Source organism: Dendrobates tinctorius, unplaced genomic scaffold (genome assembly GCF_039654945.1).
Source record: "Dendrobates tinctorius isolate UK_male_01 unplaced genomic scaffold, ASM3965494v1 ptg000156l, whole genome shotgun sequence".
Classification (NCBI taxonomy): domain Eukaryota; kingdom Metazoa; phylum Chordata; class Amphibia; order Anura; family Dendrobatidae; genus Dendrobates; species Dendrobates tinctorius.
The window spans coordinates 24032230-24060111 of NW_027361823.1; the positions used below are offsets into that span (position 1 = coordinate 24032230).

The 27882-nt window shown below is 43.1% G+C and overlaps 1 protein-coding gene across 17 annotated transcripts in view; it reads right to left on the bottom strand.

The window, feature by feature from the left end:
- ANK3 (ankyrin 3) overlaps positions 1–27882 on the bottom strand; it is an 891037-nt gene that overhangs the window by 280434 nt on the left and 582721 nt on the right. For 9 of the 17 annotated variants that reach the window (XM_073548271.1, XM_073548272.1, XM_073548270.1 and 6 more), the window contains 4 exons: positions 20987–21085; positions 17822–18007; positions 8859–8957; positions 1586–1684 (listed from right to left, as the gene is read on the bottom strand). In XM_073548271.1, coding sequence (XP_073404372.1) covers positions 1586–1684; positions 8859–8957; positions 17822–18007; positions 20987–21085 — 483 coding nt within the window. Of the gene's footprint in view, positions 1–1585; positions 1685–8858; positions 8958–15401; positions 15426–17821; positions 18008–20986; positions 21086–27882 lie in introns of all 17 variants that reach the window. The other 8 variants (XM_073548269.1, XM_073548273.1, XM_073548274.1 and 5 more) reach the window with 1 other exon arrangement.

The following is a 27882-nucleotide window of genomic DNA, read 5'->3' on the forward strand; positions in this document are numbered from 1 at the left end:
TTAAGGAGGAACCCAGCCATCCAGAGTCAGTGGGACAGCACAGCCTCAGATATAGCAGCGACAGCATCTACAAGAACTTGGGATACAGGAGAAGTCACCGCAGCACCGCAGGGCAGATCGCTCACCATGTGGAAGGTCATTGCTTGGGCTGATGCCCCCAGAACCGGGACGAAACAGCTGAGGGAACACCCACATGCAGTGAGGCTGGCCAGGGAGGACGCTGAGGAGCCGTTGGAAACGGTCCGACCCAGGAACATGCAGTGTGACAGAGAGAGGAGTGCAGGGAAAGATGAAGTAACGTGTAACGTACAAGTTGTCAAAAATGTTGTAACAAATCTGGATGTGCTGCAAAGTCATGAAAGTTTTACATTTTGAGTTGCACCTGGACTGTGTACCTATTTATTCAGAAGCGGCCGGAGGTGACCATAAAGAATGAAGAACAGACCCTGATGACGCAGGGGACAGAGAGGCAAGTAAGCTGATAGTGGAGCGTGATTTTTATGTATTGGAAGGCCAGGGCACACAAGGCCCGATGAACTCAGCCACGACTATGGCCCTGGCTGACCTCTAGAGATGGTGTTATAACCCAACTATTCATAATGGCACACATGGTTCATGAATTTTCATGACTTTTTCAGGCCAGTTCTGGCCATTATGGGTGGGATGGACTATGGCCAAACCCGCACATAACATGTATGAAACGTTACTCCACTTTCGTAACTTAACTTACTCCAGGATTGTACTCCAGTCCTTGACTGGAGTATATTTTTGGCTGGAAGTGCACAGCAGTTGTAAAATGCGCCTAATTAATTAAAGACGCACACCTCCTTCAAACATCGTTTTTATCCTCTTAATAATATTGCAGTCATCATAATATAGCACTGTATAATTTAATTTGCTCATTTTGACTTTCTACCCAGCTAATTCTTCTCTATACCATTAGGTATAGGACATCACGTGATTAAAAACAGACTAGCTGAATTTTTCTAAGCTCTATCTAGAAACAGGAAGTCTCTTTTCTCTGCATGAGTCATCACTGAAACTGCAATTGTACATCACTGCAAAGTCCCTGGCAGACCAGCTCCACACCAGCTTCAACTCTTCCTCCAGCTGCTCTGCTCCTCCCCTTGCATCGACTTTACAGTGAGGTAGAATTGTAGTTCTAATGATGATTTATACAGGGAAAAGAGACTTCATATTTCTACATAGAGTTTAGAAGGATTCACCTAGTCTGTTGTTAACCACATTAGGTCATAGACCTAATGGAAAAGAGAAAAAATAATTGGGTAGAAAGGCAAAATGAGAAATTGTAAGTACACAGTGCTATATAATATGATGACTGCAGTATATTAAGAGGACACAAACTTTGATCGGAGTGCTTCTTTAAATGGTGTGGAACTCGTAGTAAATTAGTTGCATCTTACACCAGCGGCCCCATTCATTAAGACTTAACATCAAGCCTAGTTTTCTTTTAAGAATTGGAAAATAATCCTTGCTAAACCACAGAAGATGACAAGTATAAGTCCAATGTCACAGACAAATCCCATTTTATGCCATCATTTGGTAGGTCTTAAGTGTGTCTTACCCTAGTTTTGGCATCGATTTTGGATCCTCGATCAAGTAGAAGTTTCACCATGTTACCATTGCCTCTCTTGGAAGCCACATGTAAGGGAGTAATGTCATTCTAGGAGAAACAAGAGCACAAAATAATTTATAAACTGTATGTAAAGTCAAGGAATATAAAGAACTATCTGAAGAGCCCGGCGTTGCCTGGGCCTAGTAACCAACTGTGGTTAGTTATAACAAATTATAATGATTATATTGCACATAAAAACCGTGTATCTAATCCTCTCCTGTGTGATACTGACTGCTGAGCTGTGTATCTAACCCTATCCTGTGTGATACTGACTGCTGAGCCGTGTATCTAATCCTATTCTGTCTGATACTGTCTGCTGGGCCGTGTATCTAATCCTATTCTGTGTGATACTGTCTGCTGAGCTGCGTATCTAATCCTATCCTGTGTGATACTGACTGCTGAGCCGTGTATCTAATCCTATCCTGTGTGATACTACCTGTTGAGCCGTGTATCTAATCCTATCCTGTGTGATACTGACTGCTGAGCCGTGTATCTAATACTATTCTGTGTGATACTGTGTGCTGAGCTGTGTATCTAATCCTATTCTGTGCGATACTGTCTGCTGAGCTGTGTATCTAATCCTATCCTGTGTGATACTGACTGCTGAGCCGTGTATCTAATCCTATCCTGTGTGATACTGCCTGCTGAGCCGTGTATCTAATCCTATCCTGTGTGATACTGACTGCTGAGCCGTGTATCTAATACTATTCTGTGTGATACAGTGTGCTGAGCTGCGTATCTAATCCTATCCTGTGTGATACTGACTGCTGTCCAATTACTTTTGGTCCCTTTAAAAACAAGGTGGCACATGTTGAGGAGCTGAAACTCCTAAACCCTTCATCCAATTTTAATGTGGATACCCTCTAATGAAAGCTGAAAGTCTGAACTTCAACTGCATCTGAATTGTTTTGTTTAAAATTCATTGTGGTAATGTCTAGAACCAAAATTAGAAAAATGTTGTCTCTGTCCAAATATATATGGACCTAGCTGTATTAAGAAACATATCAATGTGATTATGGGCAATGCTGTAATATAAGCGTTACGGATAGATTCTGAAGTCTTTTTGCGTTTGCAGTGTTACATAACATACTCTCTGAACTATACACTATTCATAAATGTTTCATAAAGACAAATCAGCTGCAGTGCGGAATATTGCTGCACGTTTTCCTTTAGGTGCATTACTTCTGCTCTACTTATTGCATATTGTAGATTTTTCTCACCCAAACTGACCCAGAGTTTGGGAACTTAAATCCACACTTTTGCAGTGTTGCCATGACATGAATGTTATTTTATTGCTGCTTCAAAAATACCTATTTTCACATCTTTTGAAAACTACAATATCCAAATGCTTGAATTTTAAGTAATTTCCACAAGCTGGGTGCAATTTCTCCTTGATTAGTAATTTCATTTTTAAACAAATATATGTGTCAAACTGCTCTTACTCTGAAAAAAACTGAAATTCACACACACACACAGTGAGCTGAAAATATCCCTTCCACTTTCCCCCTTTTTTATTTCACAAAACAAGCGGGATTTACTAAAAGGAGAATAAATGTCAGCAACCGCAAAAATGAGTAGAATAAAACATCACATTTATTGTAGTACGTAAAATACGAAGAGAAGATTAAAATACATACAAAAGATGAGACAGCGGGTCTACGCATTTCGAGATGACTCTATCTTAGGGGTACTTCATACTAAGCGAGATCGCTAGCGAGATCGCTGATATGTCACCGATTTTGTGACGCAACAGCGATCTCACTAGAGATCTCGCTGTTGTGAGCTCATTTTCTCGTTCACCTTTGATGTCCGATGAACTCCCTCTGCTGGTGAAAGGAGGTGGTGAAACTGATTTGGATGGGAGAAACCTGTCACCTGAACAGGTGGATTGCGATTGGACATCCGGAATCTCTGAGTGGATATAAGGCAGCCGACGCCCTGTAGGGTTGCTGGTGATTTCTCTGCTCTGAGCTCTGGCCTCCAGTTCAGTTCCTGTCTTCTAAAGCTAAGTTTTGCTCTGTTATTGTTCCATGAGATTTTGTCTGATTTGCTTAGTTTTGTGTTCTGCCAGCCCCGGCTGGGGCTCTGCTGAATTTCCATTTTTGTCCCTGATCAGTTAAATCTCTTTTGCTCTGTCTTCAGAATATATCGGAGTGCTGATATAGGGATTTTGAAGTCTATTGACTTCAGGGCCGCTTTTCCTATCAGACGTGTTGGGACATTTTTGGTAGGGTTTTTGCGGATTGCAGCCAGTATCTTTTCTGTCCTTTCCTAACTAGTTAGTTGGGCCCCATCGTTTGCTCTGAATGTCTTTCGGTCTGTGTTTGTGTTTTCATCTGTTTTCACCGACAATACATGTTGGGGGCTGTCTATTGCTTTGGGGTCTGCTCTGGGGTAGTTTATATTTCCCCTTTCTTTCTTTAGGCTTATTTAGTTCTCCGGCTGTGAAGAGGCGTCTAGGACCACCGTAGGAACGCTCCACGGCTACTGTTAGTTGTTGTGAATAGGATCAGGGGTCTGCAATCCGCTAACTACCAACCTCTCCGGTTTTCTGGACTTAGCTTGCATTTTTGTTTTTTCCTCCTCTGGTGACTCATTCATAACACTCGCTATCTGTGGCACGCATCAGCAACTGGCCCCCCTGCCGGGTATCGCTGATCGTGCAGGAATGTCCTTGGCCATTTTATGATCATTGGTCTCCCGCTGGCCAGCACGCATCGCTGCGTGTGGCAGTGGGAGACCAACGATCAGCGAGCTCCCAGCACTGTAAACAGACGCTGGGAGCTGGTATCCAGGGTAAATAGCGGATAACTAAGCGCGCACGTCGCTTAGTTACCTGCTGTGTACCCTAGATACCAGCGTGCTCGCGCTGGGAGCTGGTATCCAAGGTAAACAGCGGGTAACTAAGCGCCAAACACTTAGTTACCCGCTGTTTACCCTGGATACCAGCTCCCAGCGTGAGCACGCTGGTATCCAGGATAAACAGCGGGTAACTAAGCGACGCGCGTGCTTAGTTACCCACTATTTACCCTGGATACTGGCGTCCTCGCTGGTCCTGATCGCTGGTGAGTCTGCCTGTTTGATAGCTCACCAGCGATCATGTAGCGATGTACCAGCGATCCTGACCAGGTCGTATCGTTATCGGGATCGCTAGTGCATCGTTTAGTGTAACGGGACCCTTAGTCTTGACTTACACCTTGTCAAGACTAAGAGATACTCATCTTGAAATGCGCAGACCCGGTGTCTCATCTTTTGTATGTATTTTTAATCTTCTTTTTGGATTTTTATGTACTAAAATAAATGTAATGTTTTAATGTATTCATTTTTGTGGTTCCTGGCATTTTTTCTTCTTTTTCATGCCTCACATACTCAGGAACCGGCCTGAGGATGCGATGCACAGCTGAAGTTTTGGTGCAGGGTTAACTAAAGCCATGCTCAAAAGTGGACATTTGGATGTATTCCTAAGGATGGAACCTAAAGAGGATCTGTAACCGCCCGGAACAAAAGTAACAAGTTTTTGCTCTTATTTTATTCCTGCTGCTCCCCTTAGAATTCCATTTTTTTCTTTTCTTTTAAATTGGCCATACGATTTCAGAGATCTTTTTATTTAGTGCTAAATTTTCTGGTCTTTAACAAGGGGATGTGGCTCATAGGTTAATAATATAGAGCGGCTTAAAGAGAACCTGTCATTAGGATTTTGCTCTGTAAACTACAGACACTGTCATGTGGCCGCTGTTATACTGATTAACATGATACCTGGTGTGAAGAAATCCGTCTTGTGGTTCTTGTGTAATCAGTGTTGGAAGCTTTCAGTTAATGATATACCTGTGCTCCAGGGCAAGACTGTAGACAAAGTCTTATCTTCCTGCTCTAAGCCAGAGAAACCAAGGAAAGACCTGCCCAAAGACCGTCCCGAAGCATCATAGAGACAGACTGCTTGTCATTCGGGGCAGCCTGTGGGCAGGTCTTTCCTTGGTTTCTCTGGCTTAGAGCGAGAAGCTAAGACTCTGCCTACAGTCCCGCCTGTTATGATTGAGTCACCGTAGGAGGCAGACACAAAAATAGAAGCTACGTCCAGAAAACCAGAGAAGTTGGCAACTATCAGATTGCAGACCCCTGAACCTATCAACACAACTAGCAGTAGCCGTGGGGGGTTCCTACGATGCCCTAGACCCCTCGATCACAGCCGGAGCGCTAAATAGCCTAAAGACAGAAAAGGAAATCTAAACTGCCCCAGAGCAGACCCCAAAGTAAAAGGCAGCCCCCAACATATAATGACGGTGAAGCAAGATGAAAAAACACTCACACAGATAGAAAGATAGGCTGAGCAAACGATGGGGCCCAAGCTAACTAAACAGAAAAGGAAAGGAAGGTTGCTGTCTGCAATCTGCCAAAACCCTATCAAAGACATAAGCCAACAGCTGATATGGAAAAAGACCCTGAAGCAGCTAGGCTTCAAAAACTAAATCAGCACTCAGGTATTTTCAGAAGACAGAGCTAAAGGAATTCAGCTCACCCCAGCAGGGAATGGCAGAAATCCAGAAAAACAAAGCAAAACAAAGTCAAAGCACCAATGCAAAAAGCCGAGCAGAAAACTTAGCTTTAGAGGAGCAGGAATTCAGACTGGTCTCCAAGGATCCCACAGAGAAATCACCCGCAGGGCAGAAGGGCCTCGGCAGCCTTATATCCAGTCAGTAACTCCACTCAGCCAGTCATCATCATGAAACTCAGGTGTTTGATAATCAGGCTCACTACCTTTCTCTACCAGAAGAGGGAGTTCCTTGGGCCTCAGTAATGAAGGGGAAAATGAACTCACAACACCCGCCCCAGAGCACGGGCATATTATTAGCTGAAAACTTCTAACACTGATCACACAAGAACAAAAATACAGATTTCTTCACCCAAGGTATCATTTTAATCAGTTTAACAGCGCCAACCTGACACTGTAGTTTACTAAGCAAAATCTTGCCGACAGGCTCACTTTAAAGGCACACCCCTAGAGAATCCGATGAACATCTCCCTTTGTGAGCAAGTGCTGAACTAGACTTATAAAATAGTATGGGGTTACATTTTTACAAAATATTTATCCATTTATTTATCCATTTTTTAATTACTTTTTTTTTTTTTTTTTTTACAAATAACAGATTACAATATTTTACTTGTATTCCCCTATACATATTCTTTGTGACAGTAGGGGTCTATGGAAATGTGTCCTTTTGTAGTTGCATATACCCTCATCATTGCACGGCTATTGTTACAGCTCCCAAGTGGGTCTTCGTTCATCTTGAATGAACTGTGATATAGCATATCCACCAAGTCAGGTAACAATGTCCTACACTACAAAACTGATGATACTGAGAAACAAATAAAACAGAAAATAATTAAAAATTAATAATTTAGGGCATCCTGATTTAAAGTGCCAAGTTCAGCATGCCCAATTATTGTCATATTCAATAATAAGTAAGTTTCAGCCCCTTTTCATTTGTGACTCCCCCACAATATTTAATATGATGTTTCACTTTCTATTTCACTTTTTTTAAAGTTATCTTCTTGAAAACAACATTAAACATGGCTGGAAACTAAACATAACACGGTTCTCATATTTGGAGTATTCAAGTGGTAAAATAAAATCTCCATTTTCATTAGTCAGCAAAGATACGTTAAACACTTAGGTTATATGTCAATCAGTAATAATGCTTCTATAGCATTACAGAAAACATGAATCAGGTAATCGATAATGTTTAGGCTGACCAAAACACTTTTATTTTATGAATCCCCAGGCTTTCTTTTCATAGCACATGCTGTAACTGTCATGTAAGTGACTTGTTCAGCAAAATCCCTTTATGATCCATATAGCTACAGAGTCAAATCTTGCCCTTTCCTATTCACTGCTCATACTTTTCTAGTTGTTATTGGTTTGGAAATGATGTCTCTTAAAGGGAATCTGTCACCCCTTCTTTGAGATATCATATAATGATACCATTCAATTGTATATGCATATGAAGACTTCCGGGTCATAGACGCTGGGAAAAATACCGGCGCATGTGCAGTAGCGATTATATGCTTTGCCCACATTTGGACAAAGCATACTGTGCAAGCACGAGCAGCCTTATGAATGCGCAGGCGCGAATAAACAACGCCATCTGTTAGATTCACAGAAGAAATTACGTCAAGCAAGCTAAGGTGGGGGGAGAATAAGCCACGCCCATCGGACCGGACCGCGGCGATTTCCATAAATCTGAAGAGTGATAGCAAAGGTATTTATGCATGAATGGTGTGGGGACGGGGGGGAAAAATACGACTACAATACTTAGGTAACACACAATTGAAGGATATCATTATATGATATCTCAAAAAAGGGGTGACAGATTCACTTTAACATCGCCCCATAGTATAAATCACACATAAACCATATTTTATTAATGCTCTTTCATCTCCTCATCAGTCCTTTCTAGACTTAGGCAAGAGCCAGTGACATCACCGTTTTGTCATCATCAGTCCTTCCTAGACCTAACCAAGGACTAAAAGCAACCAACTCTTTTCCAATGTCTTTGTCACTTTTTTTGTCATCATCAGTGCTATTTAGACCTAATCAAGCTTTAGTAACATCACTCTCTCCCAGTCACATCACATTTTTCTCATTAAGAGTCCTTCTCAGATCTAACCAAGATCTAGTGACATTACTCTCTCCTAGTAACATCACATTTTTCATCAATAATCCTTAGAATCATAGAATGTTAGAGTTAGAAGGGACCTCCTGGGTCATCTGGTCCAACTCCCTGCTCAAAGCAGGATTCATTGAATCATCCCAGACAGATGTCTGTCCAGCCTCTGTTTGAAGACTTCAATTGAAAGAGAACTCACTACCTTTCATGGCAGCCTGATTCAGACCCAACCAACTAGATCCAACATTCCTAGACCCAACCAAGATCCAATTATGTAATTCTCTTTCCCAGAAACATCAAATTTTTGTCATCAGTCCTTGCTGGACCTTACCAAGAGCAAGTTACATCATACTCTTTCCCTGTGATACTGTCTTTTTGTCATCATCAGTCATTCCTTGACCTACCCAAGATCCAGTGACATCACTCTTTTCCAGTGACATTACCTTTTTCCTGAGTTAATAGGTATTAGATATGGGCTAACCTTATGTTTCATAAATGATCTGAATAATGAAATTGTAGTACTTTACAATTAATTTCGGCCCGGATTGTTGACTTACTCTGGCAGTGAAGTCCACAGCTGCTCCCCGGCTTATGAGCAAGGTTGCCACGTTAATGTTCCCATAGTGTGCGGCTATGTGGAGGGGTGTGAAGCCACTCTGGAAAGACCAAACAAGAGCAAAATAAATTTCATGGATTGGTCAATGATGGCAATGTTAATTCACATAAGCAATACCAAAGGCAAAGGCACCGACATTCTAAACCTATTGGCACACACAAAACATTAACAGCAACCTGATCAATATTCTTGCTTCTGCTGCATTTGACTCATAATTACACGGTATAAGCTGTCGACATTACTCACGGCCCATTTAATCATTCGTTATCCTTCCATAGGCCAGCACAAATTACATATTTAATTTATTTTTTAGGTATAATTTTTCTGCATGTTCTGGTCACACAGGAGTGGATACCAGCATATTAGAAGATTCTCTAATGGGCTCAGGCTCTGACCCTAAAGCTCCAGCAGAAGAAAATTCCCTTTTGGAGAAAAGGTCCCCATGCACATTAGACTAATGTCATTCGATCCCACAAATATTGACGACTGATCATCGGGGATCAATTGGTCATGTCCTATTTCAGACTGCCAATCGCATTTCTCGCCCAGTGATAAACCACCAGCTGACACGCCAACTGATGGCTTTCAAATGGAGTACACAGGAGCTCTTGGGCGAATGGTTGCTCCTGTGAATGGGAGAGCTGACTGAGATGGCGGTCAGAAGAATGATACTTCTAGTGTGTGGAGACAATCAGATGCTTCCTACTAGGGACTGTACCCTATGGTTTTTGACTTCCAACTAATGTATTAGATTTTTGTGCAAAGATGACAACAAAGTTCACAATGTCACTACAAGTAGACATGGACATGTTCTGTGTGAATGGAGGGTGGGTGCTCAGAACAATTTCCCCTTGTTAGCCCAATGAACCCCAGTTCTACACTGTGTGACCAAGACCGATTTACTATTTCTATGTAATAGGTCCCTGTTCAAAAATTCTAAACTTTTTATTTCACATTTATCAACCTTTATTTAACCTGAAACTAATATAGGAAATAAGAATGCCTTGCTAATAAATATATAAATATCATAATTGTGAATGTGAAGGTTCTTCAACGAGCTTTGTAACATATACAGGTGTTTCTCATAAAATTAGAAAAACATCAAAAAGGTAATTTGCTTCAGTTCCTCAATACAAAAAGTGAAACTCATATATTATATAGAGTCATTACAGAGTGATCTATTTCAAGTGTTTATTTCTGTTAATGTTGATGATTATGGCTTACAGCCAATGAAAACCCAAAAGTCGTAGTAAATTAGAATACTTTATAATGTGCTGTTCCATCTAAGGTTATGATTGTATGCTTATATAATTGTGTTATGTTACCTTTCTTTGTATTCAGTTTTGCATCTGGTCTGCTGCCACCTGCTGTCCTTTTCTGTATAGCAGACGGCAGCTAATTAATTCTAATACATGCCTCCCACTTCCAGGTCAGTGACTCCTTCTCTTCCTGCTGGTGGGCATTACTAGTTTCTTTTCACTCGGGAGAGACACACTTACGCTGTGGAAGGCATCAGTTTTTTGACCACACACACACAATTTGCTAAATTTGCTGAATCATCTTGCTGCATACCTTGCTGCACACATCTTGCTGTACCACCTGGGTTGTTACACCTGCATTTCTGAAGAAGTACTGCATTACCAATCATACGCTGTATGTCCAGATTTCCAATAAACAAGTCTGGACTTCACAATATCTGGTGTGTATCATCTCTCCGGACGCATGAACAGCAAAACAGCAACAATGGTCCTGTCTGCTCTGCATCAAGGAAACGGAAGGTAGGAATCTCTCCCAGCCCCACTCAACTACACCTCCATTCGCCTCATGTGGGGACAGAACATATAACACCAGCTTGAAATAAGATTTTAAAGTCCTAAATGTTGGCCTATTCAAATGTATGTTCAGTAAATGCACTCAATACTTGGTCGGGGCTCCTTTTTCATCAATTACTGCATCAATGTGGCGTGGCATGGAGGCGATTGTCATGCCCGCCATGTCTGTTATGCCTGTCATGTCCGTCATGCCTGCCATGTCTGTTTTGCCGCATGACCCCTGGAGCAGTGTGCACGTGCACCGAACTATCATGCCCGCTATGTTTGGTGTGCCGCATGACTCCTGGAGCGGTGTGCATGTGTACTGAATTCTCATGCCAGTTATGTCTCTTGCTGCAAGATGCCTGGAGTGGTGTGCACGCGCGCCTTACCTAATGGCTGCACGCCGTTGCTAGGTAACCATCCGTCTCTGCTCTGATCCTGCAATCCTCTGTATTCCTGGACCCCCTGATCATGTGACCTTTCCTATGTTCCAATGCTGTCTGATTCTGCAATCCTCTATGTATTCCTGGAGCCCTAATCATGTGACCTTCTCTATGGTTCTGCCCAGTCTGATCTAGCAACGCTTTCTATGATCCTGGAGGATCTGAACCGGAAGTCCTTCCCTGACCCTGACCCGGAACTGCAGGTGCTATGGTGCTATATCAGACCGCTCCTTCCTATGGTCGGGGCCTGAGCATCGTGTTGCTTCCCTACATTGCTGCTTGGTCTGCTCGGTTGCTCCCTGTATGTATTCTGTGCCCCTGCACTCTACTCTGTAGTGCGTCTCTGCACATGCTCAGTGCTTGTACTCTGCCTCTTGTTTCGTGCCTTGTCTTGTGCTGTCTCTCGTGCCATGTTTTGTCCGTGTCAAGCTTGAACTTTTAGTCCTTCCGATGTTCTCTGCCTTGCCTGCTTTGCCATGTCTTGCCTTTGCTAAGCTTTGCCTTGTGGTCCTTCCTACGTTTTCTGTCTTTGCTTGTTCTTCCTTGCTCTTACCTGTCGTGCCTCCTGGCACACGCACCATTCCTCCTTTCTTACCTATGGTGCTCTGTAGTGCCTCCTGGCACACGCACCATTCCTCCTCTCTTACCTTTGGTGCTCTCTTGCACATTTCCATGCTAGTCTCAAGGTTCTCCCTTGACCCGGCTCTGGCCTACGCTCCGCTGCTAGCTCTGTTCTCGCTCTGACCTGGCTCTGTGTTTCTGCCTACGTTCCGCTCTTTGTTCCATACCCTGCCAAGCTTTGCCTTGTTTCTTGCTTTGCCTTGCCTTGTTTCTCCGTATGCCCTTTGCATGCGCCTGGCCTTCCTAGCCTCCTGCTTGTGCCTCAGCCGTGCCCGCCTGCTTGTGCCTCAGCCGTGCTCGTCGGTCAGTGACAGCTGTGTCGCCTGCTATGCCCCAGTCAGGTTCGCTGGAGTCTTACCTGCCTGTTTGTGCTGCAGCCCGTCCAGCTAGCCAGTGCCCCAGCCGTGCTCTCTGTGCTTCCTTGCACTCACGCTGTCTCTGCACTGTGCTCTCCGTGCTTCTCTTAGCATGCGCAGGCCCTCGCCTGCCCTTTGGCATACCTCCCCGTGCTTCTGCAAAAGTACGCACAGGTCTTGCCATGTCCCCTGTCGTGCCCTCTCGCACGCACAGGTCCTAGCCTGTACTCTGTCCCTGGCGTGTCCTCTGCACACGCAGGACTCTGCTTTTAACCTGACCCTGGCGTGCCCTCTGCACGTGCAGGACTCTGCCTTGAACCCTGACCCTGGTGTGTCCCTCTGCATGCGCAGGACTCTGCCTTGAACCCGGACCCTGGCGTGCCCCTCTGAACGCGCAGGATTCTGCCTTGAACTATGACCCTGGCGTGCCCTCTGCATGCGCAGGACTCTGTCTTGACCCTTGTGCCTTGGCGTGTCTCTACACACGCATCCTGTCTTGTATGTTGAACTTTGATCCCTGGCGTGTCCCCTACACACGCACCGCTCTTTGCATGTTGAACCTGGCGTGTCCCTACACACGCACCTTGCCTTGCACCTTGCCCTGCACCCTGGTGTGCCCCTAGCACGCACCCTGCCTGGAATCTTGCCTTGGACCTCAGGGTGTTCCCTAACACGCACCATGTCTGGAGATCTGTCATGCCTCCTTGCCTGTACCCTGGTTTGCCTGCTGGATTCCCAGAACCTGCCATCACTGCCATAGATCGTAAGCATGAAGTCTACAGCCTGACGTCCTGATCCCTGCCAGCTGTCCGGAGTCCGGTGCCATCGTGTCCTTGCCGGTAACCAGGCTTGCCTTCTAGCACGTACTATTCCATGGACCTTGGCGTGCCACGCACGCACCTTGCCGTGTTTGCTTGTTCTCACGTTTTTGCACTGAATGTTATCCTGAAGTTGTCTTAATGAAGATACCTTAAACTTACGTCTTGTCTTGTCTTGCTTCCTGCTCGTCCTTGTCGTCTGGTGCCAGCAGTCCTGGTGGCTCACCCCCTTGGTCTTTCCCCTGACACTCCCTGTATAGGGGGTGGTTCCTCACAAGGTCAGCCCGCCCTAGGTGGGTGGGTGCCACGACCCAGAGGGTTCACTCTAAAGAAAAAGTCGACTCAGCGTAAGTTGACCTCGTCACAGAGATCAGCCTGTGGCACTGCTGAGTGTCATGATCCAGCATAGATCATGACACTGAGGAGTTATGGAAGCCCAGGTTGCTTTGATAGCAGCCTTCAGCTCATCTGCATTGTTGGGTCTGGTGTCTCTCATCCTCTTCTTGACAATACCCCATAGATTCTCTATGGGGTTAAGGTCAGGCGAGTTTGTTGGCCAATCAAGCACAATGATACTGTTGTTTGTAAGCCAGGTATTGGTATTTTTGGCAGTATGGACAGGTGCCAAGTAATGCTGGAGAATGAAATTTCCATCTCCAAAAGCTTGTCGGCAGAGGGAAGCATGAAGTGCTCTAAAATTTCCTGGTAGACGTCTGCGCTGGCTTTGGTCTTGATAAAACACAGTGGACCTACACCAGCAGATGACATGGCTCCCCAAACCATCACTGATTGTGGAAACTTCACACTAGACCTCAAGCAGCTTGGATTGTGGCCTCTCCACTCTTCTCCAGACTCTGGGACCTTGATTTCCAGATGAAATGCAAAATTTATTTTCATCTGAAAACAACACCTTGGACCACTGAGCAACTTGGTGGGTGGGTGCCACGACCCAGAGGGTTCACTCTAAAGAAAAAGTCCAGTTATTTTTCTCCTTGGCCCAGGTAAGACGCTACATTTCAGTTGTAGCCCATGTCCTGGATACGTCAGTGTGGTGACTCTTAAAGCAATGACTCCAGGATCAGTCCACTCCCCCAAATTTTTGAATGGCCTTTTCTTAACAATCGTTTCAAGTCTGCGGTTAACCCGGTTGCTTGTGCACCTTTTTCCTTCCACTCGACTTTCCATTAATATGCTTGGATACAGCACTCTGTGAACAGCCAGCTTCTTTAGCAATGACCTTTTGTGGCTTACCCTCCTTGTGGAGTGTGTCAATGACTGTCTTCTGGACATCTATCAAGTCAGCAGTCTTCCCCATGATTGTGGAGCCTACTGAAATAGATTAAGGGACCTTTTTAAATGTTTAGGAAGCCTTTGCAGGTGTTTTTTTTTTATTATTTTAATTTACTGAGCTAATGACTTTTGGGTTTTCATTGGCTGTAAGCCATAATCTTCAATAGTAAAAGAAATAAACAATTTAAATTGATCACTCTCTTTGTAATGACTCTATATAATGATATATGAGTTTCACTTTTGTATTGAAGAACTGAAATAAATTACCTTTTTGATGATATTCTAATTTTGTGAGAAGCACCTGTATGATGTCCACACATGGTGTCTTTGTCTACATGGATTGATTACATATATTTATGCACATATTTTATCCTATGATCGTCCCATGATCTCCGAGATCAAAACCAGATAATTGCATTATATTAGTGTCATACTCCCTACATGTTCTCTTTAAGTGTGTCCGTACATTGATGATCTCCAACCTGTGCAGCCACCATGGAGTGCAACCACAGATGGAGACTCATAGGTTTGAGGCCATTGCCTTTTATAAGAAAAACTATGAAAATCCATAACTAAATGCATATTGTAATATTTCCTTATGGATCAGCTTTTGCTTAGAACTCGAGATCCTGTATAATCGACCATTTACACTTTGGGATCTAAACTTTGCCGACTAATAACATGCAATCGGTCTTCAATTCATCCTTCAAACAATGTCGCTAATAAACTAGATGCAACTTGTAAAGAGGTAGCAAACATTTCAGCCATGCTCGGCGATATAGAGCTCCATAAGTGAGGGTCTGCCAAATTCTAGCAGAGATTGCTGGTTCGCTGACACCAGGTAAGTGCAAGTGTCATGCAGAAAAAGCCTACTAGAAAAACAGTCTAGGAAGCAGTGTGTCAGGACAGTCTGCAGCTCAGGACCAAGCCAATAAAATATTTACGAGGACGTCCCAAGCATTATGTGACATGCTAATAATTTGTTGCTGAAGGCAGCCCCGCTTACAGTATTGCCTCCTATTGCACATGCTACCTTATAGTCTAAAGCAAATCAATACTACATAGGAGGCAACACAAAAGAGATAAGGAGAAAGCAGCAGCAGTGCTAAGGTATGAGCAAGTGACTGCGTGTACATATATACCTCGGTTGTCCTATTCACCATCACCTATGTTTACACATTGGGAAGCAAAGAAGGGGAAAAGAATGAATGGTTAGTCCACCAGTGATGATATGGATGGCATAGACTAATGATCATATTATGCGATGTGGGTGATCACACGACAGGCAAAGAAGGGGAGTTAATCTTACAGGTAAGTGTTAGCGTGGAATTCTGCATGCCGTATCATGCATGCTAGACAAAAGTTACGCGACCCTCAACAAATTATTAGGGTGTGACATTATACTGGGATTACTAAGAAATATATACAATTTTAGCATGTCTTATAGGATTGGCAATATTTAAAAAAAATACAGAATTTACTGATAGGGTTATTATCATGAGCTTGCAAAAATGGGTCTTTTAAGATAACACATTACAGTACAAAGCTAAGGTGACCCCTGAGCAAAAATCTGCACCCATGGTGAGTTTGGAGTCGGCTTGTGTAGAGGATGTCTACATTAAAAGATCGAAAATCTAGATTTTTTTCTCAGAGTAATGGGACATTCTGATGGCCATGCTGGCTCAAGTCTAGTCAATGCAGTGAGAAACTTTGTAATAGATGAAAAGTTAGGTTTTTGCTACCTCATCTAAGGCTGGTTTCACACTTGCGTTTTTTTGCGCTGAGTTTTTGCGCACACATGCGCATGCGTTTTTTTCCTATACTTAACATGGGTGCACATAGTCATGCGTTTGTACGCCATTGTATGCGCATGCGGGTTTTTTTGTAGTGTGCGCCCGGGCGCACAAAATGCATCCTGTTGCATTTTTTGTGCGTCAGACCTGTCTCAAAAAAAACGCATGCGCACGCAATGCGCACAAAATTCACCCAAAACCCATTAAAGTCTATGGGAGCGCTGACGTGCGCATGGTCATGCGCACGTCAGCGCCAAAAAACGCATGCGTTTTTTTGCAAAAACCATGCGCAAAAAAAACAAAAAAAGCATTAAAAAAACGCATGATGCGTTTTTTATGCGCGTTTGCACTGCGCACGCAGCGCAAAAAAACGCAAGTGTGAAAGTAGCCTAACAGCAGCATAATGTAGGAAAAAAGACCCCAATTCCAGCCATGCGTCTCTTAGTTTACTGGGTGCAGCAGTTGTGACACAATCAGAGTTTTTACATGTAGCATATTGCAAAGCTCAGAAAGCTGCCCTCGCCCACACCACAGCTTTCTGTGTACATTGTCTATAGACAGTGAGCTGCTAATCACAGGAGGGGGCGTGGTCAGTATGGAAGTTGCATGAGTGGTAGTCCAGGCAGTGATAATGTCCTAGTGATAAAACCATCGTTGTGTTCAAACAACATCACACAGCCTAATAAGTGACACATCGCTGAATTCTCTATTGCAACCCCTACAGCATGCTCTCCTCAGACTACATAGCAAAAACCTACTGGCAGATTCCCTGTAAGGTCTGTAGCGTTTCCTAGGCACAATATTATGTGGTGGTCCCCCATTTAAAAAAAAGAAAGAAGAATAACTAAAAAGTAGGTTATAGGTAAAAGGTCAAAACTACAGTATTACTGCAGTATAAAAACTGACACTATACTAAGGCTGCCATATCGTGGACATACATTAGTGCAATATTGTGACTGCAAAATCTCTAAACAAACAGGTTAATTTACTTTGAAGCTGCAGGGGTGTGTAAGAGACCCTGCAATGACCTATTCTCTGACTCCTCATGTTTGTCTTTTCGATAACCCAACCTTCCAAACACAGGAACCCTGACATAATCTCCCCTTATAAACTCAAAAACAACAAACAACCCATGAATATAAATGTTGACTCCTTTTTGACTGAAACTAAAGGGAGATACATTGATGTACTACTGGCACTACTGCGTGCTGTCCGAGCTTCCTCTAACCAGTATGTCAAGGACAAGTAGCATAACTTTAATGTATGACCTTACATTTAGGTTAGATACATGTTAGGGTTGTTGATGTATAAAGTACTAAAGCTAGCCTAAGTCAGGTTCTATGTATGTGCCATCAAATCCTATAGGTTACGGGAGCCTGAGGTTTCCTGTAGCCCCACTACAGTTGTTAGCCGTGTCTGAGAGACTATGTCTGGTTTTGTACATTGTGCTTCTGTTCTATAATTACGTGTGAGTCTCCTATAATAAAGTTTTTGCCTCTGAGTGGCACGGACATTCCTGTGAGCAGACTGTGTTGGCACATGCACTGCAAAAATTAAAAGTAGATAATAAGGAATAAACTTAACCGGCAACTTAAAGCTGTGCCCATAAATTTTCAGAAAAGAATGACTAAATAAACAAAATTACATGTTGGGTGGAAGCAAGGAAGGGCTTGAGGTGCAATTTGGGGAGATGCTTTGCTGGAGGACATTTGACTGCATTATAACATGCATTAAATTGTGTCTGTTACATCCACATAAAACAGACGAACCTTGGATTCCACATCGGCGTTGTGGTCATTCTGCAAGAGAAGGGCTGCTGCTTTCGTGTCGTCCTTCCGGGCAGCAATGTGTAGAGCCGGCAGGCGGACTTTTCCTTTAGTGTCATTTTCAAGAAGAAGAGAAACCACTTGGTCATGACCTTGCTGAAGGGCAACTGCCAGAGGTGTGAACCCATCCTGAGAAGGCAAACGGGATTATTTCAGTTTTTTCAACTATTTCAGAAGACGATAACTGAATAGCAATTGGCGGTGGAAATGTAAATTAGAGACAGAATGGGGTCTGTGACAACACAGCTTTTAATCTTAATTTTCAAGACATCTATTTTCAGTAGACTAGGAGGCACAGACTATTATCTTTATGTTGACTTTTGAATTTATGTGGTTTTTTTTTAGTTGGTCAAGAAACACAGACTATTGTTCCTATGAGCCTTTACCGTTGACTCTTTAGCGAACGTTTGTTGCAACATATTGAATGACAGGGACGCAGGATATTTGAACAATAGATGTTTCTTAATATATTGATAACGCATTGTACCAGGTTAGCTAGTTTGTTAACCTGCAAAACAGAGAAGGAAGAACTATGCAGATTGCTTAAATACTTAAACCATTAGAGTTCAACTAATAACTCATCCCACCTCCCACTGACCTGTGGATGATGACTGAGCCACAGATGTGGGTACAAAAAGAGATTTCACGTGTTCTGCAAAAAGACTCCAATGACTTGCCAGAGCAACAGCCAAGACAATATGGCTCCATCAAGAGGAACACAGATTTGACATTCTAAAGGATGTCAGCTTAAAGAATACAGATATGCTCCATTGGTCATCACTGAACCTCTGGATACATTTGGGGAAGCCAGTAATTGGACCCACCGGATATTTATATATCCTTATGGCTATATTTTGAGAAGTCAGGTTGGGACATCTGGTCACCTGGCTCCTTGGAGACATTCGGAGAAGCTAGGTTGTGACCCTCTGGTCACCGGGCAACGTACCTCAATGGACTGTCCGCTTCCTAAGCTTGTCATTACCTTCTATTTGTAGGTGCCCGCCAAAAGCGAGGTGCCACTGGTGGGGCTAGTTGGCCCTGGAAGCGCCGAAGTCGCAACTGCTCTAATCCCGGTGATTCTGAGTAAGGGTGAGACTCTGTAATTTTGCACCATTTTGGGTATTTTTCTACTAATGTTCTATGCGTTATTTTTTTATTTTGTAGTTCATTAAAGTATTGCTACATTGCTTTACCCTCACCCTGTGTTGTCTGATTAGTATTATGCTCACAGTAAAAGGAAAGCGGGCGTTCAGTGGGATGAGCCCTAGTCCATGCGCTCTCGGGCCAACGGACCAGCGCACCTCCTGACCCCCTGAGTCTCCACAGGGTTTATAATGTAAACCTATGGAAGAAATTGAAATCATGGAGATAGTTTCTAGCCTTCATTAAAGGGTTTTCCCAAGACTTTCATCGTTGTAGCAAATAACAATTCTTTAGTTTATTCACTATAGCCAAAGTGCTCCCGTTTTGGTAATGATCCACAGATCATATGACTATTACTGTACTCTTTGACTTCCTCAGAGATACCCGTATGTTCAGTCTCATAACCCTGTTTCTGATATTCTGTCATGTTGTGAGTTCATTTTCCCCTTCACCGTCTATGTCTGATGAATTCCCTCTTCTAGTGAAGGAAGGTAGTGAGGCTGATTACCAAACACCTGATCTGGTAGATGATGACTGGGTAACAGGAAATTCTGACTGGATATAAGGCAGCCGACGCCCTTCTGAGTCGCTGGTGATTTCTCTGCTGGATTCTTGGAGACCAGTCTGATTCCTGCTTCACAAAGATAAGTTTTTGCTCTGCTATTGAACTTATTAGTTTTGTTTTGTTTACCTTGTTTTTTGGAGTTCAGCCATCCCCGGTCGGGGGTGTGCTGAGTTCCATTTTTGTCTCTGATCAGTTTGTCTCTTTGCTCTGTCTTCAGAATTTACCTGAGTGCTGATATAGTCATTTTGAAGTCCTAGCGACTTCAGGGCCTGTTTTTCCTATCAGACGGTTGGGACATTTTTTGGTAGGGTTTTTTACGGATTGCAGACAGCAGCTTTTCTATCCTGTTCTTTTTAGTTAGCTCGGGCCCCATCGTTTGCTCAACCTATCTTTCTATCTGTGTTAGTGTTTTCATCTTGCTTCACCATCATTATATGTTGGGGGCTGCCTATTGCTTTGGGGTCTGCTCTGGGGCAGTTTAGATTTCCCCTTTCTTTCTTTAGGCCTATTTAGATCTCTGGCTGTGATTGAGGGGTCTAGGGCATCGTAGGAACCCCCCGCAGCTACTGTTAGTTGTTGTGGATAGGATCAGGGGTCTGCAATCCGATAGCTACCAACCTCTCTTGTTTTCTGGACTTAGCTTGTATTTATGTTTTTTCCTCCTTCGGTGACTCATTCATAACACTGTCCCCAGGATATGGACGGTCATAAAAAACATGCCATTCGTGGAGTTTCATTGAGTTTCCCCAAATGTTCAGGTGTGGTCTCAGCTCAAAGTAGCTGGTTTTCGCAATGTTTAGTGGAAAAAACATTTTAGGGAGTGAATAGCTCTTCAGTGGTTAGAAAAAGTAGGGCAGAGCGTACTATTCATTGTATAAGGGTACGTCTCCACGGGGCGTACTGGCAGCGCTTAGGACTCAGCGGAAACCCCGCTCCGCCCAAAGCGCCACCCCCCTTTGTACGCGCGGTGATACTGCATGTGTTCATTGAACACATGCTGAATCACCGCATCGTATCCATAGACAGGGTTATTTATCTTGCGGAGAAGGTTCGCCTCCGCAAGATAAATAGACATGCTGCGGTCTGGAAAGAGACGCGTCGCATGTCCGGATACACAGGGCCGTCAGATGCAGCCCTGCACGCATAGTGGAGACGGGATTTCATAAAATCCCCTCCACTATGCTGTAACATCTGGACGCTGCGGATTGGACGCTGCGGCTGTAAGTAGCATCCAATCTGCAGCAAATACTGAATGTTTCCGGACCGTGGGAACATACCCTAAAACAGTCTAAAAACAGTAAAATGGTAGGAGACAATTGGCAGAGGGACCCAGAACCATCATATTACCAAGACATAAAAAATAACTGTTCAGGAACCATTTGCCCAAGTGCAACTCTTACCTCTGTAGCAAGACTTTGACTTGCTGCATTGTTTAGCAAATATTTCACAACTTCCAAGTGGTTTTCCTGTGCTGCCATATACAATGGAGTGAATCCATTCTACAAGGAAAAAAATATAATACAAAAATAAATACATTTGCATTTAACACCAGGACATTTTGTATAATTTTAGCTTCTCCACTATAAGGAAACATCCGTCGAACATAGGCATTCCCTAAGGCTATGTGCCCACGTATGCAGAAAATTTCTGCTTCAAAACCCCGGACACCTTCCCAGAAAACGCGTGTTTTATTTCCGCTCGTTTTTTGCTTAAACGCGCGTTTCTGATGCGTTTTTTTCCGCGCGTTTTCTGATTAATAGAAAATACTTTTCCGCAAAATTAATGAGCATGCTGTGTTTTTGTCCGCTAAGCATTTTTTGAGCGGAAAAAAACGCATCAATATGCACAAAAAGTGTGGAATTCATTTAAAATGAATGGGATGCTTCTTTTATGCGTTTTTGAAGAGTTTTGACCGGGACAAACGCTTCAAAAATGCTTACATGGGCACACAGCCTCAGAGCAGTGTTTCCTATCCTTTCTATGATTGGAAATGTATGACTTTTTTTTCTATTCTCCCCTTCAAGTTTTTTTGTGTAGAGGATGATTATCTATCTGGTTAAGAATTAGTTGACTGCTTTGTCGGCTACCATGTCAAGCATCCTGAGACTGAAATAATTGTGCTATTTCTACTCGTATTGTATTCTTGGGACCTATTGGTCATGACCCAGAGAAAACCTGAATTTTTCTCTGCTCAAAAACCACCAGTTTAAAAAAAAAAAAATCACTGACTGTTCAGGAATTTAGAACCCTTGATGAAAACTGTCATCCAACGTTTCAAATACAGTTGTGCTCAGAAGTTTACTTACCCCAGCAGAATTTTTGCTTTCTTGGCCTTTTTCAGAGACTATGAAAGATAACACCAAAACTTTTTCTCCACTCATGGTTAGAGGTTGGGTGAAGCCATTTATTGTCAAACTACTGTGTTTTCTCTTTTTAAATCATAATGACAACCCAAAACATCCAAATGACCAAGATGACAAATTAAAGAACCTCATCCACAACTACCACAAAAGACTTCAAGCAGTCATTGATATTAGAGGGGGCAATACACAGTATTAAGAAATGGGGTATGTAAAATTTTGATCAGGATCATTTGGCTTCCTTCTGGCGACTCAACCATGTAGCCCATTTTTCTTCAAGTGTCTCCTTATTGTTGCATCTTGAAAGAGCCACACCGCTAGTTCTCAGAGAGTCCAGTATTTCAGCTGATGCTATTTTTGGGTTTTTCTTTGCATCCCGAACAATTTTCCTGGCATTTGTCACAGCTGAGGATGTTACCTTTAGTGGCCATTCAAACCCATTTGTGTCAACTTCTTTGAATGTTATGAGGCCAAAATCACCAGGGTATGTGAACTTTTGTTCATGTTCATTTGGATGTTTTGGGTTGTCATTATGTTGTCATTAGTAGATTGACAATAAATGGTTTTACCCAACCACTAATCATGAGTGGATAAAAAGTTTTGGTGTTATCATTCATACTCTTTGAAAAAAGGCCAAGAAGGCAAATATTGTGCCGGGGTATATAAACTTTTGAGCGCAACTTTACAAGTTATCATATGATAGACTTAATATGATAATAATGATAATATACATTAAAATTACAGTAATAATTCCTAACTAATGATTGTATTATTTTACTTATATTTAATTACAATGTGACAATTTCCTCATCCCCTCTTTCAATAAAACCTGATATTTTCCAAGGACATTTAGCTCCAATTCATAAAGCATTGAGGCTTGTCTGCAGCCTACTGGGAAATGTTTTTTTTTTTATCCTGCCCTTGAATAACCTTCTTTAGTAACTTGAAGTCATTTTGATGACATTTTCAGTGATTTACTTGTGACTAATAACATCTAAGCCCTGGTGCACTCGATGGGCTGGAACTCTCTAGGCTTTAGTTTGTTCTTGCTATTGATTAAAGATACTTTGACCTCTTCTAACCATACCATCATTGATAATCCTGTCTTAAATAATTATCAGGATTGAAAAATGATTTTAGCTGAGAACACTCCTTGTGTAAGGAGAAATTGGTAGGGCAGATTAAAAGCCCAGATACGGATTGACTTCCATGAACTCTGATAATGCAACCATCTAAAACATTTCCACAACTGTCATTATCTTCTGATTCATGTATGGTCACCTTGTCTGCACATTAAGGCTACGTTCCCACAATGAGTTTTTGGTGAGTTTTTTTTAAGTTACGTAATTTTGAAAAAAATACAAATGACCTATTTTATTTTATGGGTGCGGAAATGGTACAGAAAACTGCAACACCAAAAGCTAATTGTGGGAACCTAGCCTAAAGATATAATAGAAAATCTCCATTTCACTAAAAGGAAAATGCGTATGAGTAAAGAAATAGATAGTTCTAAGGTACAAGATGCACTTAAATGAGACATCTGAAAAAGGAAAAATACCTTTATACAGCACCATGAAGAAAAGAAGTAGAAAATGTGCTCTACGTATACAGTACTGTGCAAAAGTTTTAGGCAGTTAACTAAATTTGTGCCCCCACCTATTAAATGTAACGTAGCAAACAGTACCAGGTGTAAGTTTTAGGCAGGTGTGTAAAAAACGCTGCAATGTAAGAACGTTTTCAAAAACAGAAGTGTTAGGCTAGTTTCACACTTGCTTTTTTTTGCAGCGCGTTTTTCCCGCAAAAAAACGCATTAAAAAAACGCATACAAATGCATACAAACGCTGCGTTTTTTTCCAGCATTTTAATGCGCATGCAGGAAAAAAACGCAGCGTTTTTGCGCGTTTGTATGCGTTTTTTGTGCGTTAGCGTTTTTTTACAGATTTTGGAAAAACCACACAAAAAAGAAAAAACAACCATTCAACAACACACAAGACCAATGGGACTTCATTGTGGGTGTGGTATGTTAATATATATAGACCCTGTCTACAGTATTCTTCACATTTGCTTGATTCTTCTCGTGACCATGGATCTGCGCTGGAAGAGTTTTCACTTCAACTTGGATTTGGACATCGCGATGGCTCAGGCGTATGCAGTTGCTTGCCATGAACAAAGGAAGAGAGAGAGGCAGCGAAGACGGCGGCGTATGTGGATACATCCGATTGTTGAACTCCGGGAGAGCCGTGGGGCATACCACACCCTCTACAGCGAGCTACGTGCAAACCCGGAGAAATTTACTGATTATATCCGGATGTCCCACGAAAGTTTCATGGATTTGCTTGCTCGTGTCCAACAATCCATCCGGAGACAGGACACACAGCTCCGTCGTGCGATTCCTCCTGAGGAACGGCTACTGGTGACATTACGGTATGTTTTAAAAACAAAGGGGTGTGGTCTGATGTTTTTTTTTGTAAATTTAGTATTCAAAACCTTGGGTAATTAGTTTTCGTGAATGTACTAATATTTTATTTTATAGTTTTTAAAAATAATATACATAAATATTAATTTTACTTCTTTGTCTGTTCACAGATTCCTGGCGACTGGAGAAACCCTATCCTCACTACACTTCCAGTACCGTATTGGAATCTCTACCTTGTCTGGAATTGTTGCTGACACCTGCCGGGCTCTCTGGAATGTTCTTTGCCCAGAATTTATGCCCCTGCCCACCGCTGAAAAGTGGATGGAAATTGCTGACAAATTCTGGACAGTATGCAATTTTCCCAACTGTTTGGGAGCTGTTGATGGGAAACACATACGGATCATCAAACCCCAAAGAACGGGATCTGAGTACTATAATTACAAAAAGTACTTTTCAATAGTACTCATTGCAATTGCGGATGCCGGATGTATGTTTGTAGCAGTGGACATTGGAGCATTTGGCCGTGGTAATGACTCGCAGGCTTTTAAAAACTCAGACATGGGCCGGAGGTTGTATGGCAACCAATTTAATTTCCCTATGCCACGGCCTCTTCCTCACACCGAAGCTCCGCCACTGCCCTTTGTAATGGTTGGCGATGAGGCTTTTCAAATGTGCGGAAACTTACTGAAACCCTACTCCAGCCGGGACTTGGACCACACCAAAAAAATATTTAATTACAGGCTGACCAGGGCCAGAAGAACTGTCGAGTGTGCTTTTGGGATTCTTGTTTCCAGATGGCGAATTCTGGGCACGGCCATTAATCTTAAACTTGAAACAGTCGATGAGGTGGTGAAGGCCTGTGTGGTTCTACATAACTTTGTGATGGCTAAAGAGCACCCGACCTTTGAACTGGACGATGATGCTCCTAACCCATTGCCTGAATTCACTCAGCACACTCTCAGGTCATCCGTTGAAGTTGGCCAAATGAGGGACAAATTTGCGGCCTACTTTATTTCTGATGTAGGACGGGTGCACTGGCAAGATGAAATGGTGTAATGTTGTTGTTTATGGTAATAAAAATCCTTATTTGATACCATTACTGAGTGCACTATATTTTTTAAACTCCAATTAATTAAAAAACTTCCCATGTATAACTGAATTTTTTTATGTTCACACACCTGGGCAGGTAAATACACATATGAGTTAAAATGCAGCATTGCTAGTCTGCGTGAAATATATTGGAATGAGCAAAGCTGCAGGCCATGAATCAGGAAACCATTTTTTTTCAAGAGAAAATTGTGCAACTAGTTTAAAACAAAGTATGTGATTTTTTAAAAACACAACCCTCAAAACCCAACCCCAATGAAAGTCCATGGGGAATACAAGTCAGCATTGAGTGGATGAATGTAATCTGCTCATGTAATCTGCTCCATTACAAGTTATTACACTAGGCCTTGGAATGACTATACTAGGCCGTGGTATTTCAAATATGAGTATATTAGGCCTTGTGCCTACTAGTATATTCATATTTGAAATACCACGGCCTAGTATAGTCATAACAAGGCCTACTCGATTTTGGCCAAATAGTATCTTGTTTCACAAAAAACAAACGGGTGAAACTTGACAACAGTTTGAAAATAGATTCTATTTGGTAAAACTAGAGTTATTACACTAGGCCTTGGAATGACTATACTAGGCCGTGGTATTTCAAATATGAGTATAGTAGGCCTTGGGGCTAGTAGTATAGTAATATGTGAAATACCACGGCCTAGTATAGTCATACCAAGGCCTACTGTAATAACTCGATTTTTAACAACTAGCATCTTGTTTCACAAAAAACAAACTGGTGAAACTAGAAAGAAACTTATTTTTTAGACAAGTTTCAACAGTTTGTTTTTCATGAAACCAGATTCTAGTTGGTAAAACTAGAGTTATTACACTAGGCCTTGGAATGACTATAGTAGTCCATGTTATTTCACATATGACTATACTAGCCCTTGGGTTGGTTTTTAACATGTATTTACCCATCAGTGTGTGTGAGCGGCGCAAACAACATTAATGAAACTTATTAATGGTGAACCACAAATGTAAATTTATTTTTTATCACAAAAATAAAACTAATTATTTTTTACGGCGTTTGGGGGCAGATGGTTTCAATTTGGGGGTGTGCAGGGAATATGCAACACTTGCAGTTGAAGACGGTGTTTGAGGGGAAGGGGCAACAAAACTTGTGGGGGAAGGTAGTCCAGTTAAGGGAATTAAACTAGGAACACTTGTAGGAGAGGAAATCTGTTCAGGTACATTAGTTGTAATGGCATGTCGCCGTAGGCTTGTGTGCCTGGACCGACTTTGGCCCAATGCCCGCCTTGATTGATTTCGCCTTGAACTAGGGGCAAATATGGAATGTAGGTCCCCCGTCTGCTGGTATGGCTGCTGCTGCTGAGGTGGCGGCTGCTGCTGCAGAGGTGGCGGCTGCTGCTGAGGTGGCGGCTGCTGCTGAGGTTGCTGCTGCTGAGGTGGCGGCTGCTGCTGAGGTGGCTGCTGCTGCTGAGGTGGTTGCTGCTGCTGAGGTGGCTGCTGCTGAGGTGGCTGCTGCTGCTGAGGTGGCTGCTGCTGCTGAGGTGGCTGCTGCTGCTCTTCGTTGTCAGTGCTCGTCCTTGCAGGAGGACTGGTGGCGGCAGTGATGGTCCAGGTTTGCAGAGTGGTGGTGGCAGGGCTACTACATGTTGTTGTAGCGGCAGGGCTGTTCCATGTTTGCCTAGTGGTGGCTGAGCTCCACGCATGCATGGGATTGGCGGTGGTGCTCCAGACAGGAGCAGCGCTTGCCATGGTGGTGTCGGTGAAGTGACCAGCTGCACTCAGACTTGTGGTGGTGTAACGGTGGGTGTCCTGGCTTTGAATAGAGGTGTCCGTTCAGTGGTATGCAGCACAAGTCGGTAGTGAGGTGAAGCGAGTCAATGGTGGCACAGGTGGAAAGGACACCACTGACTGCTGACCGTACCGATTATGCTGCATAGCCTGCAAGAAAGCATTGTTGCAGGCCTGCAGCACATTCAGCTGTTGATCAGGACTAAGGTGTTCCGCCATGCCCTTTTCAATCTTACTAAAAAAATGGTGTGCTGGTCTGTTGAGGTCGGCCTCCAGACGGTCAAGGCGCTGTTCTACAGAATTGAAGCGGTGTTCAAAGTGGTTAAAACCACGTTCCATCAGTGCAAAACCGCTTTCAACTCTGTCGGACAGTGACTTGAGGCTGGAATTAAATGTCTCGCTCAAATGCATAAACTCGGGCAAGACATTCCTGTCCAAGGCCCTCTGCCGCTGGCGGGTAGTGCCCGCATAACCAGTGGCAGAGACCTGGGACAGGGGAACACCTGATGGCCCAGCTTCCTGGTCACCAGCTGTGTGTGTGGTTGACCTGCAAGGTGCTTCCTGGCTGTCGGATGGCTGGGACGGGTCAGAGGACGTCCGAGGAAGGACCGCTCCAGGGCCAGGTTGCAGGGTGCTGCTCCAGGTGCTGTGG